The sequence below is a fragment of the Eurypyga helias genome, unplaced genomic scaffold (assembly GCF_000690775.1).
Source record: "Eurypyga helias isolate BGI_N326 unplaced genomic scaffold, ASM69077v1 scaffold8587, whole genome shotgun sequence".
NCBI classification, from domain to species: domain Eukaryota; kingdom Metazoa; phylum Chordata; class Aves; order Eurypygiformes; family Eurypygidae; genus Eurypyga; species Eurypyga helias.
Window position 1 is genome coordinate 1 of NW_010259752.1, and position 15,066 is coordinate 15,066.

At 41.4% G+C, this 15,066-nt stretch overlaps 1 protein-coding gene across 1 annotated transcript; it reads left to right on the top strand.

Annotated features, from left to right (window-relative positions):
• Window positions 1–4,023: 4,023 nt before the first annotated feature.
• Window positions 4,024–6,511, top strand: LOC104511950 (cAMP-specific 3',5'-cyclic phosphodiesterase 4D; the record flags this gene model as incomplete). Its single annotated transcript, XM_010154755.1, has 4 exons — window positions 4,024–4,178; window positions 4,723–4,845; window positions 5,347–5,529; window positions 6,101–6,511. Coding segments are annotated over 4 exons (872 nt in total), but the record flags the coding sequence as incomplete, so codon positions are not given.
• Window positions 6,512–15,066: the final 8,555 nt, after the last annotated feature.

Here is a 15,066-nt window from a genome sequence, read left to right on the forward strand (position 1 = left end):
ATGGATACCTGCTGTATTCCCTTCTCTGAGCAGAGAAACGTTTATTCCTGATAGCCGAGACACTGGCTTCTGCAAGTGGAGAGCAGAACATCTCCTCTCTGAATTGCTTAAACTCCTGGGACATTCTGTAGCTGAGACACAGGCCTGTATGGGGGAAACTACTAATAACGAATTAATAGCAAATAGAACAAATGATACAACTGCTCACCACCTGCTGACCGACACTGCCAGGTCCCAGAGCAGTGAGAGTCTGAACCCAAGGGCAACGACACGACCGGGAAAAAGCCAGCTGACCCCCCAGCCCAGTGAGGAACAAACCCACCCCACTGCTAGCAACCGTGCCAAGAGCTAACAAAAGAGCTAACCACAGCTATCGATCCAGCCAAAATCTTAATGACCCTCCCAGGCCACTTCCCACCTAAGTACTGTGCACTTAGTACATGTGTGCTGAGTATGACATACTAGGAAATGAAACATTCCCTGGGCCAGCAGGCTGTGGAGAAAGTGAACTCTTTCCTGCCTTAAACCAGCACAAGCAAGAACTACTAAGACATGAACTATAATCCTGGCACTGTTTCAGTCAATTGGATATGGACTCTCCTGGAAATGATTTGTTTTACATTCAATAAATAAAGTTGTAGGAGAAAAATGAAGGAAGATTAAATAGAAATTTAAAAGAATATGACAACAGTTGATGGGTTTATATTGGAAGCATATGATATAACCAATGTTAGTCATATCATTTTTAAGAAATTTACAAAACAAGTTTCTCTTCAGTGGACAGACTGACCAGTCCATCTCTGTCTCTCCCTGGCTGCTGCTTTTTTTTTTTTGGGCGGGGGGGTGTTTTTTGGGTTTTTTTTGTGGTGAGACTCTTGCTGACATTCCATATGTGGAGGAAAAAGCCCTGATGAAATGAGAACCGTAATGTCACCTCCAAATCTGAAACATAGTGTACTTGTTCTGCCTTCCTCACGGCTGTTTTCTGCAGCATTGTGTGAACCTCTGCCCCTCCTTTAATCTTCTAGTAGAAGAAAATCACTGTTAGCTTTGTTGAACCTGGTAATGACACATTTACTGAATGGCTTGTTGCCCCAGCGTAACCTGCTTTGATTTCAGTGGCGTATGTCACTGTTCTAAGTGGGTAGCACGTTGTAGATCAGTGCAGGTTCCGTCATATGATGTTTCTTGTGCCATCTGACAACTTCTCCTTTTACAATAACTGACTCAGAAGTACAAAAGTTGAAATAATAGTAATAATCCAAGCACAGAAGAAGAAAAAGCTACTGAAATGGAAACATACCTAGGGTTGTGTATTTGACCCATCTGGCTGCATGTTTATAGACGCTGTCATTCCTGGACGTGGGTGAATATGTTGCACTGGTGGTAAAATAGCATGACCCCAAATCAGCGCTGTAGTTTGAAGAAGGGAACTCCTCTTCTGACTCATTGCTGTTGTACATTCAAATAAGACGTCCACTCCAGTTTAGCCTGCTTATAATTTTATTTGCCTTAATGGCCTGAGGGCTGCCCTGCAGTGAAATTCAATTTGATGATTCATATGCAAGGAGGAAGATTGGATTGGCTCTGGATTTCTGGTGCTATACTGGTAACCAGTAGAGTTCAGTAGCATGATACAGGAAGAGCTCTGTGTGCAAACCAGTGTAATACCTAAATTCTTAGGAGAGAGTGTATATAAGTAAAGTCTTTATTTGTTTGTTTAATTGGAAATTGAGTATCAGGATATGTTGCCGACTCTGAGGTACTACAGGGAAACCACGGAGTTGTTCTGGCTAGTTGAAGGGACCAGTAGTGGTACATAAAACTTTCACTCTTAGGCAGACAGTTGAAATTCAGCTAAGTTAGGAGTGCCTCTAATGCTGCTTATTTAATGGCTTAGAAGAAATGTCTTGTTTTTCTCAGTTCTCAGCTTTTGATAGAGAAGACTTCCATGTCAGTCATCATGAACTGGAACTGCTGTTGCTGAGTTGAAAGAGATTTTATCCCTTTTTATTGTTCTGTGTACAAAGAAGAAACTGTAGGGACAGAGAGAGAGACAAAGGTTGTCCAATTTGGGTCTGTCAAAACCTAGGTTTTCCTTACCTCTAGAAGATCATTTGCTTCCAGCTAGTTTTGTTTTCAAGTGAACCTTACAATGTATTAACATTGTATACTAAGAAGTGTAAGAATTTATTTTTAAAAAGCGTAATAGACTTATACTTACTTAAGTATGTACATTTTTTCCATATTTCAGCATATTCTTTACAGTTACTCATGTGATATTTCACAACATTATTTCCCTATTTAAGGTTTTCAAGTCTGTTTTACACAGTTGTCTAAAAATCTGATTCCCCTTGAATGCTGTTAAAGAACAAACAAATATGGATTGTTTAGTATTGCAGGAAACGGTTATCTGATCACTGTAACTCTGTCCTTCTAGACAAATACTCTTGATACTTAAGTTATGAAGATTACCAAGGGCGAACTTTCTTCCATTTCAGCCTCCGTTACAAAGTTAGGCATATTTAACCTCTGTAGTTCCAGCCTTTCCAAAGTGTTTTGGCATTCTTGAGTGTTTCGCAGTTGGGGCTTATCAGAAGGCTGTTTGAGAGGAAAATAATGCCTGTCGTTTTGTAAGAAAAATAATGAATAGGCAAGCTTCGCAAATGTTCGGTGAAAGATGAGAGAGAGACAGCATCTGACAAACTCACTTTTTTTTGTTTTGCTGCCATTGGGTTTAGGAAAGGTAGACGAAGGGTGTTCTGATTCAGAAGATCGATGTATTCAAGACAGGAGAGGAAGACAGCAGGGGAATAGATAATGAGACTAATGAAATCTAAGGAGCAGAGCTTTTATAGGCACCCCATTGAGCCACAAGGATTTTAAAACAAAGCTATTGTACAAGAAGATAAGTAGAGAAGATAAGACTAAGAGCAGAATAGCCTGATGTAAGATTAGATTTACGGTAGAACACCTGTAATAAATAGAAGTTAATATCACACATGACAAGTGTGATTGCATAAAAAGTATTTGTTTTTTGTGACAGATTGATTTGCAGGCTGTGTCTTAAAACACGCATAAGCTGACTGTGCGGCACCCCCAGGTAGAATCTGTAAAGCTGCGCGGCAAATGGTCACAGCTGCTTTTATTTGTCAGAGCTGGCTGGTCTAGGCAGACAAATGTAGACCCTGCATGTGTGCCTTAACACGGCCATTGCTAAGGAGGTGTACATTATTCTCACCGCCGCAGGGAGTGATGGAGTTAAGAACACTGCTGTTGGAGAAGGCAGCATTCGCGGCGTAAGGCACTGGCCACGCTCAACTATGAGGCAGTAAGCAAGGTCACTACTTGCATTTTCAAGCCACATGACCTTCCAAGAAAAAGACCAGAAGTGTAACTGTTAACCATCCTACCGGTCTCCTCTCAAAATATCCATTAGTCACGGACTAATGACCCACAGGTCTAATTGGCTAGGTACCTGGGTGCTTTAGCTAACTGCTGATGGTCCTGGTTTGAAAACCAAGGTGTGTGCTCTCTGCCTGACCTGCAGCAAAGCCTTAGCTCGGTATTCGGAGTCTGAGTGCTGAATAGCTGCATCTTGACTTAAACAATGGAATTTTAGTAGCTGTGATGGGATGGTGGCATAAAAAGAGAAAACACCAGGGTGTGGTTTAGTCTAAGTGTGATTATGCATATAATATTTTCCATGTGACCTCACGCAAGTAAGAAAATGTATTCTGAAAAATACCTTCCTTGTATTTTTTTCTAACATGTGCCACTCCTGGCACATGTACAGGCTTCACTGTCAAGCATTTTCTTTATTTTCCTCAACATACCGTGCCTTGATTTGTTAAGATGTGCAGTTGTTAATTCAGTAACTGGATACTGTGTGAACTACAGGAACTCTGTTTCTAACAGTTCATCTGTAAATATCGTTATAAATGTAATTAATTTGAAAAATCCTAAGGGATACAGTGGAAACACAGGCTATAGTAACATTCTGCCCTGTGATTGTTATTGCAGATTCTGAACTCGCCTTGATGTACAATGACTCATCAGTACTGGAGAATCATCACTTAGCTGTGGGCTTCAAGCTGCTGCAGGAAGAGAATTGTGACATTTTCCAGAATTTGACCAAAAAACAGAGGCAATCATTGAGGAAAATGGTCATTGACATTGTGAGTTCTATTTGAGTGTCCCTCTTCTATAGTGCTAGCAAATTGAATAATAAAGCACAGAATCATTATATGATAAATTACATGTCATTAGACACATAACCAATGTAGTAAAAGTTTCAGGTTTTATTGTGTCTTACCTGAACATGAACAGTGGGTTCTTTTCCATTTCAGTGACCATCTACACCTTTTTAGAAGGCGTACAATCCTACTTTAAGCTGTGGTTGTACTGACACATAGGCCATTTCACCATCACGGTTAGAAATTTTTTACTGAAATGATGATGAATTTAGGCTGTTCAGATCATTCTGAACAATTCTGAACAATGATTCTGTCATATTCTTAAATTAACCGAAATGAAAATGTACTATTTTGGACGCTAATGACATACAGGACTCAGACTTAAATAGTATATTCAGATACAGGAATTAGGTGTTCCCCTAGCTGCTGTCTGTTTACGTGTTCAAAGTTTTCTTGGTTTTGGTTTTTTTTTTTAATCAGTAGAATAATTTATGTAACATTTATTTATTTGTTTGTTTCTTTGAAGGTACTTGCGACTGACATGTCTAAGCATATGAATCTGGTGGCTGATTTGAAAACTATGGTTGAAACCAAAAAAGTGACCAGTTCTGGTGTCCTACTTCTTGATAACTATTCAGACAGGATTCAGGTAAGAAAATTCATCTGCAAATGATCACTTGTATTAACTTATATCCTTAATAACAGCGGCCTGGCCATTCTCCAGCATGGGTTAGCTCAGCTGTCCATTTTTGCACCATGACTCACTACCTCCCCTCTACTCTCTCTTTTGTTTCCTACCTGTGATATACTCTGTTAGGTACCGCGTGACACTCTCTGAGAGTCACGGGTTGCTAGAGTACTTCTGGACTAAATGAGGCTTTGGCCTTCCCTTCAAGTTATCAGCACCTGATTGGTCTTTCTCTCAAAGATTTTCTATCCCTTATACAGACAGAAGCAGCAGAAGTCAGGTAATTCATGGCTATTACTGCAAGTGTGAAAAACAGCCGAGTACATAAGTTTTTGCTGTTTAGAATAAATCTTGCACTACATGTATTTTCAAGGTTCCGTTTCGCAGCTACCCAAAGCGTAAATGGAAAAGGAAATGGTTCTCTCCAGCGTAATAACACCGCAGCTGTTCAATCTATTTTAGGTTCTTCAGAATATGGTGCACTGTGCAGATCTAAGCAACCCAACCAAGCCACTCCATCTCTACCGCCAGTGGACAGACAGAATAATGGAGGAATTTTTCCGCCAGGGAGATCGGGAAAGAGAGAGGGGAATGGAGATAAGCCCCATGTGTGATAAGCACAATGCATCTGTAGAAAAATCACAGGTAATTGATTTGAGTTGACAGTTAAATAACACAGGAAAGGATGTCTATAGCCATGTTTTCATTCGTTTCTGAATGCGCTTACTTCATTTTTTTCCTCCTAGTGAGTTACTTCAGCTCCTGAGTAGTAAGTGAGGGGAGCTGAGATTTTTACTGTGAAAACACGGTGCACGGCAGCGTGTTTGCTGAAGGGATCCCATTGCTGTCGCGATCTGCATTGAAGCTTACACGTCAAAAGAGTATTTTGCAGCTGCTGATTAGGGTTTCCTTCAAAAACAGAATTAACTACAAAGCAGCCGTTTGGCTCACTAGATGTAGTGGAGTTGTTTGGAATGAACAGTTCATTTGAAATCAAATCCTTTCCAAGTCCTTACCCAATATCCTGAGTCAGACTTTTAAAATGTAAAAGACACTATTTATGACATAACATCATGGTTTCCTTTCAGCCACCTTAAAGGGTGGTGGATCTAGTGTCTCTTACTAACATTGTATTTCTTATACTTTGCATGACTTACAGGCATAGTTACTTCCTTGTGTATAAGAACTGATCCCAGTTTTGTATTATTTGAAACAGGTGGGTTTTATAGACTACATTGTTCATCCTCTGTGGGAGACATGGGCAGATCTTGTTCACCCAGACGCCCAGGATATCTTAGATACACTGGAGGACAATCGAGAATGGTACCAGAGCACAATCCCTCAAAGTCCCTCTCCTGCCCCTGGTGACCAGGAAGAGGGTAAGCAGGGCCAAACTGAAAAATTCCAGTTTGAACTAACACTGGAGGAAGATGGTGAGTCAGACACGGAAAAGGACAGTGGAAGTCAAGTAGAAGAAGACACCAGCTGCAGTGACTCCAAGACTCTTTGCACCCAGGATTCAGAATCCACTGAAATTCCTCTTGATGAGCAAGTAGGGGAAGAAGTAGAAGAGGAGGAGAACCAGACAGAACCGTGTGTGGTAGAAGACCGTTCTCATCACACATAACAATGAAGACGCAGTCTCTGTCTCTCTTGCCTTCTCCCTTTCTTTTCCTCTTTCTCTCTGCGTTTTTTTTTTGTTTTGTTTTGTTTTTGTTAAGGTAATGGTTTCCAAAGTGTGTGTCATCTGCCACAACCATGGTCACAACTCACTGTCATCTGCCAGGACGTTTGCTGATCAAAACTGACCTTGACGACTCAGTTTGGCACTCAGGAATATTGTAACCAGAATTTTCACCTCCATGGCATCAGAAAGTAGGGGGGAGAATGTCCATAAACTACATATTAATAAACTCTCCATTTGCCAGATTTGATTAAATAAAGCAGATGTTTTCAGAGGAGTACCACCTGCCAACCGAATGCTGGTGTGCTTTGATCGTTTTTCAGTTCGTTGTATTTCACAAGCAAAGCATTGGATAATGTTCATCAGGAGAGGAAGGAGAAAATAAACTGAGGTTCCTACTGGAAAACAAATGCACATAAATGACGGGACACAACACCATTCTGTTACCAATAGGAAGATGAGCTGTGGAAATTGTATAATTTTCTAATTTCAAGTCTTCCTGATACGTGACTGAAAAAAGTGCAACCTACTGGGTTACACGACCTCTGCATTTTGTATAATATGTAAGAGTTCTTTTGTAGAGCTTACTTTTACTATTAAATGTACCAAGGTATTATATTTAAAGAAAAACACTTTCAGACTTCATCTGCCACTGGTTATTTTTTTTCCAAAGACTAACTTTCAAGTTTTCAGTACAAATCTGTGCTACACTGGATAATACTTCTAGGTTTTTTCTCCTTTCCTTCTTTTTTTTTTTTCCCACTGTAAAATCTCATCATAATACTGAGCTGTAAAAGTCTCTTATTTTATACATTAGTGAGCTCCATGAATTTCCTTTGTTACATAAAACTCTTTTAGTGTAATTTTTTGTGTTTCATCATAACTTTTCCAAATATATTAGAGGAACTTACGTTGTGCTTTTTGCCTCATAGTGGCCTGATCCTGCCAGTTCTGTCTTACTACAAGAAGAGATCCCAGTGAAACCAACTGGGACCACTAAGATTAGGATTTGCAGGACTAGAGCCTGTAAGAAAGGTAATGAATTGTCATCGTAATACAAAAGCAGCTCTTCTGCTATACTAACAAAATTTGTCCCTCTGAAACATGGTTTCCAGACCAGTTTTGGGTGGGAGCTATAGACTGCTAGATCAGAACAGGCCAATACGATGTATGGAATATCTGTTCTGGTGAAAAACAGCGTTAGTGTAGTATTTCCAATTTTGACTCTCAATAACTTTGTATCTGTGTCAGCTATCTAGTTAAACTGTTTGCTAATCTGAGATGTGTATGACATAAAAATGATTAGCATTATGTTTTCATATATTTGTTGCAAGAAAGGTCAGGTCAGTCTTTTTTTATGTTTTTAAGTAAAGGAGCATTTTTGAGTAAATGTGTTGTGAGAGTTGTAGTTTACTCCACATTGTTTCAATCTCGGAACTTTTCATCCTTTATCCAGCTTGTGCTGAGGGGATACTGCTTTTCAGTTTGATTGGTACTGAAAACTTCTGTAACTTGGAAAGTTAAAGGGAGGTTGGAGTTTGTATTTGTCATTTTCTGGTCCTGTTGCTTGGTCACACGGAAGAAGAAGGACTTCTATTTCCTTCGCTTTACTCTGTTAAAATTGTCGTTTTGAGCATAGAAGATGGGAAATAGTTGCCTAGGGAAGCTAGCAGGCTCCCTCTGTATAAAATTCTGGTAAAACGACAAGATCAAGATGATTTTGTAACAAAAGGTAGCAACAGCCATTATTACCCCTTTGGATTCATTTTGTATTAAATTTTAGATATGAATACAGGGGGGTTTAATTGTCTGAGATCTAGACTTTTTGAAATTTTGCATTCTTCTGTATCCAGGTAATAGCTTTTTTTTTCTACCTTTAGCCCTGACAGGGCCTTAGCACAGAAGATGCTGAAGGAGGAAAGAGAATGACGAGAACTCATGGGGTTTTTTTTCAGTTTTGACTCTTTTATTTTGTTCTTCATTATTTCTTCCTGAACCTGATCCATCTAAAAATCCTTTCAGTCCCCAAGAGTGCCTGGAACTTTAATAATGGAAAAGCAATATAAATTCCAAAACAACCAAGAGGGACCTGAAAAGGTTTTGTATCTGCACTAATTGAAAGGAGATGAAAAGAGTAACACCATATTGTGAGATACACACCCATACATGTGGACAATCAAATAAAACATTGTGTCATTTCTTATAGATGGGGATATAACGCACTGTACATACTTTATTTCGTGTTTTGCCAAAGTGTGTTTTAGCGTTGCACACTGCTTTAAAACAATATAATTTACAAGTGGCTTTATGTGTTCTGAATATTTTTGCCATAAGAAAATGCAGTGAGTGGGTATTGAGCAGGGGGGAAAAAGAAAATTCACCTTGCTTGTAACAGTACACTTTAGCTTGCAAGTTACTGTACTCAATAATGCTGTATTTTAATTCTTAAATTGTTTTGTGTCATTATTAAAAAAGTGATAATGAAAGAATATAGATAGAACAAATAGCATTCAGAAGTTTAAAAAACTTGAATGAAACGGATTTTACAGAAAGCTTTGACATTTCTTTTAAAATGCATTATTTATTTTATTTGTGCCATGCATTTTTCTCACCAAATGACCTTACCTGTAATACAGTCTTGTTTGTCTCTGTTTACAACCATGTATTTATTGTAATGTACATACTGTAATGTTAATTGTAAATTATTAGTTCTTATTATAACATCATCCTCGTCAGGGTGGTGTTGCTATATTTGGAAACTCTTGGTGAGAGAATGATTATTGTGTATACATATTCCTTGTACATTTTTTCCTCCTGTAATATATTCTGTGTCACCTTAGAGCTTGTTTATGGAAGATTCAAGAAAAGTATAAAATACATGAAGATATATCAATAAAAAAAGCTGCAGGTCTTTGGTCCCAGGGCTGTGCCTTAACTTTAAACAATATTTTCTTCTGTTTTGCTGCATTTGAAAGTAAGGTAGCTGTGGGGATAGGGCTGGGCATTTCTACTGTATTTTTAGTTGCTAACTTATGGGGATACTCGTATGAGCTAATATGCATGATACTACAATGAGCTTTCATTCATGACTCTTCTGGAAGTTCAAGCTTTTCCAGTCTTCTGGCAATGTAATTGTAGTGCCTCTCTGATTATCTTTTTACATGCTATTGTCAGGGATAATTGCAGCCATTTTTTGCTCCTAAAAAATAAAAAATAAAAAAAAATCGATGCTGTATGTCAGTATTGAATTTCACTGAAACAGCTTTAGGCAGCATCTCCAATAAGCATTTGATTTCTAATGCATATTGGGAAATGGAATAATTGGAATTAAAAAGGTGTAACTCTTATACTTGTACAATCGTCTGTAATATCCCTTCTTTATTTAGTAGCACAAGTAATCACTGTATAAGCAGAATCCATGAAGCAGGATGAAAGACAACTTTAATCTTGGAACTGCTTTCCAGCACCAATATTAGTGTTACAAGCAGCCAAAGTTTTATTTTACATGGATGTATCTGAGGCGTGTATAGCATAATGCACTAGATCTACAGGAGAGTGGTAAACCTCTCGATCTTTTAATAACACTAGTATTAGGTGTCAGGTTGGACTGAGCATCTCTTGCTGTTCGACTTCTCAACGTTGCTCCAGAGTACTTAGAGCTGGTATCAATGAAGTTGCCAGAGCGAGGTAAATACCTCTTCTCCATTCCAGCGATGCCCAGCCCTTGTAGCACGCAACTTCTTTGTGAAAGGAGAGATTCTTTTTCAAGGAAAAACGGAACCTCCTTTTTGACACAAACTGTAGATTTTAGCAGCCCTGGCCCAAAGGAAAACGATTGCTTTTGTTTAAAATGGTATAAAAGGGACACTATAACAACAGAAATCCTGAACAATTTTTTGTTACCGTTTTAATTTCATTTTTCCTTTGGGTATGTCTTGAGAGTGGCAACTTGTGTGAACATTGCACATGACTATTCTTTCACTGGTTTCTTAGCCTCTCTTGCAGCCTATGGGATAGTACTGTACATCAATACCTTCATATGAAATTTTATATGCAATGGAAATAAAAGCATGGGTTGATTCTGCCTAGTTACTGTATTTGATTTTCTTTTGCAAGTTGTTTTTGTTTTTTGTTAGTTTGTTGTTTGGTTTTTTTTTAACATACATCCCATAGTTGTTAACATCTTAAGAGGAAAGTGTATTCCCATGATAATTTGATTACCATATTTTTGTTATCATACTGTTCTGCATAGATAATATAGATGCAGGGGACAAATCAGGAAGGTCAGTCAAATGTGGTATTTCATAAAGAAGTCTAATCCACTAACGTGCCGTACGGTTACGTAGAAAGGCGTTCAGTGTCGGTTTTAAGGAGATTTTACCGTTGGCTTCAGTGGCAAAAGCAGCCTATCCTGAGAAAATAAAACTTCAGATTTAGAGGAACTAGAAGACTGTGGATTGCCTGGAGGAGCAATATGCTGGGATGCCACAAATTGGAAAATATCCCAATTAATTACTGTAGTTAATTATTGACCAGACAATCTCTGCTCTAAATGGATGATAAACTTTCTAAGAATAAAATTCGTAAATGGCAGTGTTGCCTTGAAGAAGAAATGTGGTCTGAATGCAGGTCCCTCTCTTGAAACGGCTTTCATGCACCTCTCCCTGATCAGAATGAGGGTTTTGTTGTTTGAAGGCGTGATTTGTTTGCTGAACTGAAAATAGTTAATGACTGAAAACAAAGTCTATGATGTCCATTCTTTTCCTTAAGGCCTTGTTTGGGATTAGTCTGCAAGGAGTATGAATCCTGAGGACTCCTTTTCAGTTGCATCGTGGTGGCAGAAGAGGCTGCTAAGTGCTGTGCTGGAAGGATGGAGGATGGTGCATTGAGCACGGGTAAACCTGTTGATGCCTGTCGCTCTTGGCAGGCTCATCCTTGCCCGTTCCCAGCAGTTCTAAGGGGAAAACAGTTTGCACACATCATGGCTGTTAAGAGGGGACACAGGAATCTCAAGTTCTTAGTGGTACCAAAACTTTTTCAGTAAGGAGCGCAGGTACCGCAGCTGTGCAGGTGGTGAGCCTGAGGCTGTCAGGATTAGCCCACTACTCCTACATCCTCCGGCAGCACTTCCTCAGTCTCTGCGTATGGCAATAATGCATCAGAACAGGCAAGTTTCAGAGCAAAGCCAACATGCATCCCTTTTTCACTACAGCTAGCTGCTGCTGCTCTAGGCGTTGAATGTGCTTTTGAACAAATGACTTCTCCATTTCTAGAGACATACCGTCTGAATAGCTGCAGCTTCATTCGCTTGAGATCTCGGCTGCCTTGCAAACGAAAGTCACAGCTGCTCGCACACACCGTTTGCTGGGAGGACCAGCCCAGTTTCTCTACCGGTTGGCAGTAATACTAGTTTTTCCTGGAGGAGAAAAAAAAAAAAAAAAGGGCAAAAGCTCAAGGACGTTACCAAAGCCTTTATTTGGTTCGATTCAGTTTAGCCTGCAGGGTAAAGAAAATGTCCAGCTTTCTCCTGTCAAAGTGGCTGAGAAATCCACAAAAGTAACAAAGGGGGATAGGAAGTCCAAACAGAAATCAGGGACAATTGGAAGCAAAACATGGATAGGGAGAAGTACCCTCCAACTAAAATAATCCTGTCTCGTGAAAGGCAATCTGGTGGCTTAGATATGGGCATTAGGAGGACCGAGTTTGACTCTGTCTCAATTCCCCGGGTACAAAGCTATTTTTTTTTCCTTCTCACAAAGCAAATAGTTTTCAGGAGTTGCTGTGGTACTAAAAGAACTGTGTTATGTGTTCAAGGTGGACATGCAGAATGTCAAAAATCCTGTGATCCAACGCAGACGTTAGCACAGCTTTAAAGACTAAAAATATGTGATGACTGTCTCTGCTAAAAAGCCCTTTGCATGGGAGGAGGAGGATGATGACAACATCATACCTGTGTAAGCAGCCCTTAGTGAGAGTGAGAAGACGCGGGATGTGCGGCTGCAGATGGCATCAACTGCCTAGTGCTGATGAACTGTGCAGACAGCAAGCGCAGATCAGAAACTCAGCCGTCACATTGCACAGTTACCTCCAAACACTAAGCTTCTCACTCCCACCTGCCCTTCCCCTGTCCTACTCCAGCATCCACAGCATTCAGGTGCCTGCCCTATCAGCATCTCCAGTAGCAGCAGAGACCATCGTTCACCTGGAGGAGGCTCTAACAGGAAATGCAGGTCATGCAGTGTGATCCAAGTACAGTTGGCATGAGCATTGAGCGTGGGTTACGTGGGGCTAGGCAGGGACCGTTAAAGGTGGCTTTAAAACTTCAGTACCTTCTGAGAGTTGAAACTCTCCAGAAAACTAATACTCCAAATCTCTTCCTAACTCGAGTCTTCAAAGCCTTGACTAGCTGCAGCGTTGACCAAACCAGGAGCTGTGCATAGCCCTCTGCATTCTCAGGCTGCGGTCAGGAGCTTAAACTGCCTGTCCTGACCACGACCAGGGGCAGACCTCCTGAAGTGGAGTTGATCGAAGCCTGACACAAAGCCTACTGCCTACCAGGGATCACTTGTGTGCAGAGACACTGAGCAGTGCCCCTCCACAGGTGGAAAGAGCAGCTCCATCAGGCTCCATCAGAGCTGCCTTTATCATCCAGCTGGCTGTGGACCGCCACTGGCACCTGGGTTTGTTACAGGGCCCCACATAAAGCAGTTCTTGGCTTTAGGATCTTTGCCGTGATGTGGGAAGAGAACAAAACCGCTCTGTGAAGATTTTTTAAATTGTAGGTGTTTGTTTATTTATTGCATGTACCGCAAAGACAAGGCTTGCAGCAAACGAAGCAGACCCAGCCCTGCTTCAAAGCAATCTCGCTTGCGCTCGCTCGCTTTCTCATTCCCTTCCGTAAGCTGGGGTAGTGTGTTTGTAATAACCACATGCATCTGGGGATAAAGAACCTGGGACACGTTTGTCAGGTGAGAGACTGTCAAGGAATCAGGGATACAGCCTGTGCGCAATGATGCCATGCTGATGGCAGCTGCAGAGAAATAGCCCTTACAAAGCTGGGCTCGTAAAGGGGCTAAAAAACGCTTAAGAAGCAGTAAACGGGAGGTCTTTTAAACAACCTGTAGTGTTGCTGAGGATGTTACTGCAATCACAGTGTTCAGGTTTGGTAGCGGTGCTTGCAGATGCAGTTTGAGTGGAAAAAAATGCAATGGAAGAATAAGTTAACAACCTGGAACTTTTTTGTCTAGCGGGATCCAAGAAATACAACCTTTTTATCTTGCAGAACAGAAGGTTAAGATACAGTTGGATCATGGGAGCACAGAAATGTGATAGTCCCTCAGTCCATCTTTTTGTCTAGCAGGCAAAGCCAGCTGCTGGAAAGGGAGCCGAATCACTGGAAGGTGACATGACAGATTCAGGCTGCAGGACAGAGCAACTGCATCAGCTGGTTTCATTCACTCTCTGTGCTTGCAGGTATCTTGCTGGGAAGCAGGAGGAGGGGAAAGGTCACCGTTACAGGTGAGCGCTGTGCCGTGTGCGCTGGGAGCCACACACACCGCTCAGTGCCACCGGTCCGACCCTTAAAGGTGTTCAGTGATACCTGCAGTTCATTTTGGTTTAGCATTGCCTGAGAATGGGCTGGTCCTTTGTGCAAAAGATGGGTGGTGGGGGAATGGTGAAGGTGATGGAAGTGCTCTTTGGAAGGGCTTTTTCTCCTGTTATGATAATTTTCAAACCATAAAACAGTAGGGCTATTTATAGCAAAATAGCAAAGGTTGGGTTTTTTTCAGGCAAAAAACTCCAGTCTGAGCTGACATTCTTGTTTAACCTTCTGCATTGTTCAGCTCCTTCCCCAGATGCTTACAGGAGGGGAGGTACACTGCTGGACTTAGGGGTGCTGGAAGTCACATCCCTCCTAATGCCAGCGTGGGGTCCTGGGCTAGTGAGCGGGGCGTGGAGATGGGGCTGCAGCGCCCCGGCCGTTGCACCGCGCTGTTCACAGTGGCGGTTGTGTGTCACCCTGCATGAGCAGCGTGGCGTTGACCCTGTTCTCAGCTGAACCGAGACAGCGGGGTGGGATTGCATGTGTGCCTCTCACATTGTTTTAATGAGCACAGCACTCATCAGCCAGGCTGCCAGCGGGGTGAGGGCATCCGAAAGGAGCGGGCTGGTCTGCTTCTTATACCCAAACACATGTTTGGGTTTGGGTTGCCTTCTCCTTCCGTCGTCAGGCATCTGGGTTTGACGAGGTCGGTTCGCTGTGTTGGTCAATGTGGCTGTCTCCAGCCCAGGGAGATGACACCTCTGTCGTGGGAAGGGATATGTGCAGTTCATGGAGGCACAGTCCTGTTTTCTGCTCACGCTGTAGGACTATGCTGTGTGCACAGGTATGTGTGTGTGCATTTTTAAATGCGTCTTTCACACCCACCTACATCAAATAACTCATCATTTAGATGACCCTACCAGCTCCTGAGGCCTGTGCTTCACGGTGCCGCTCT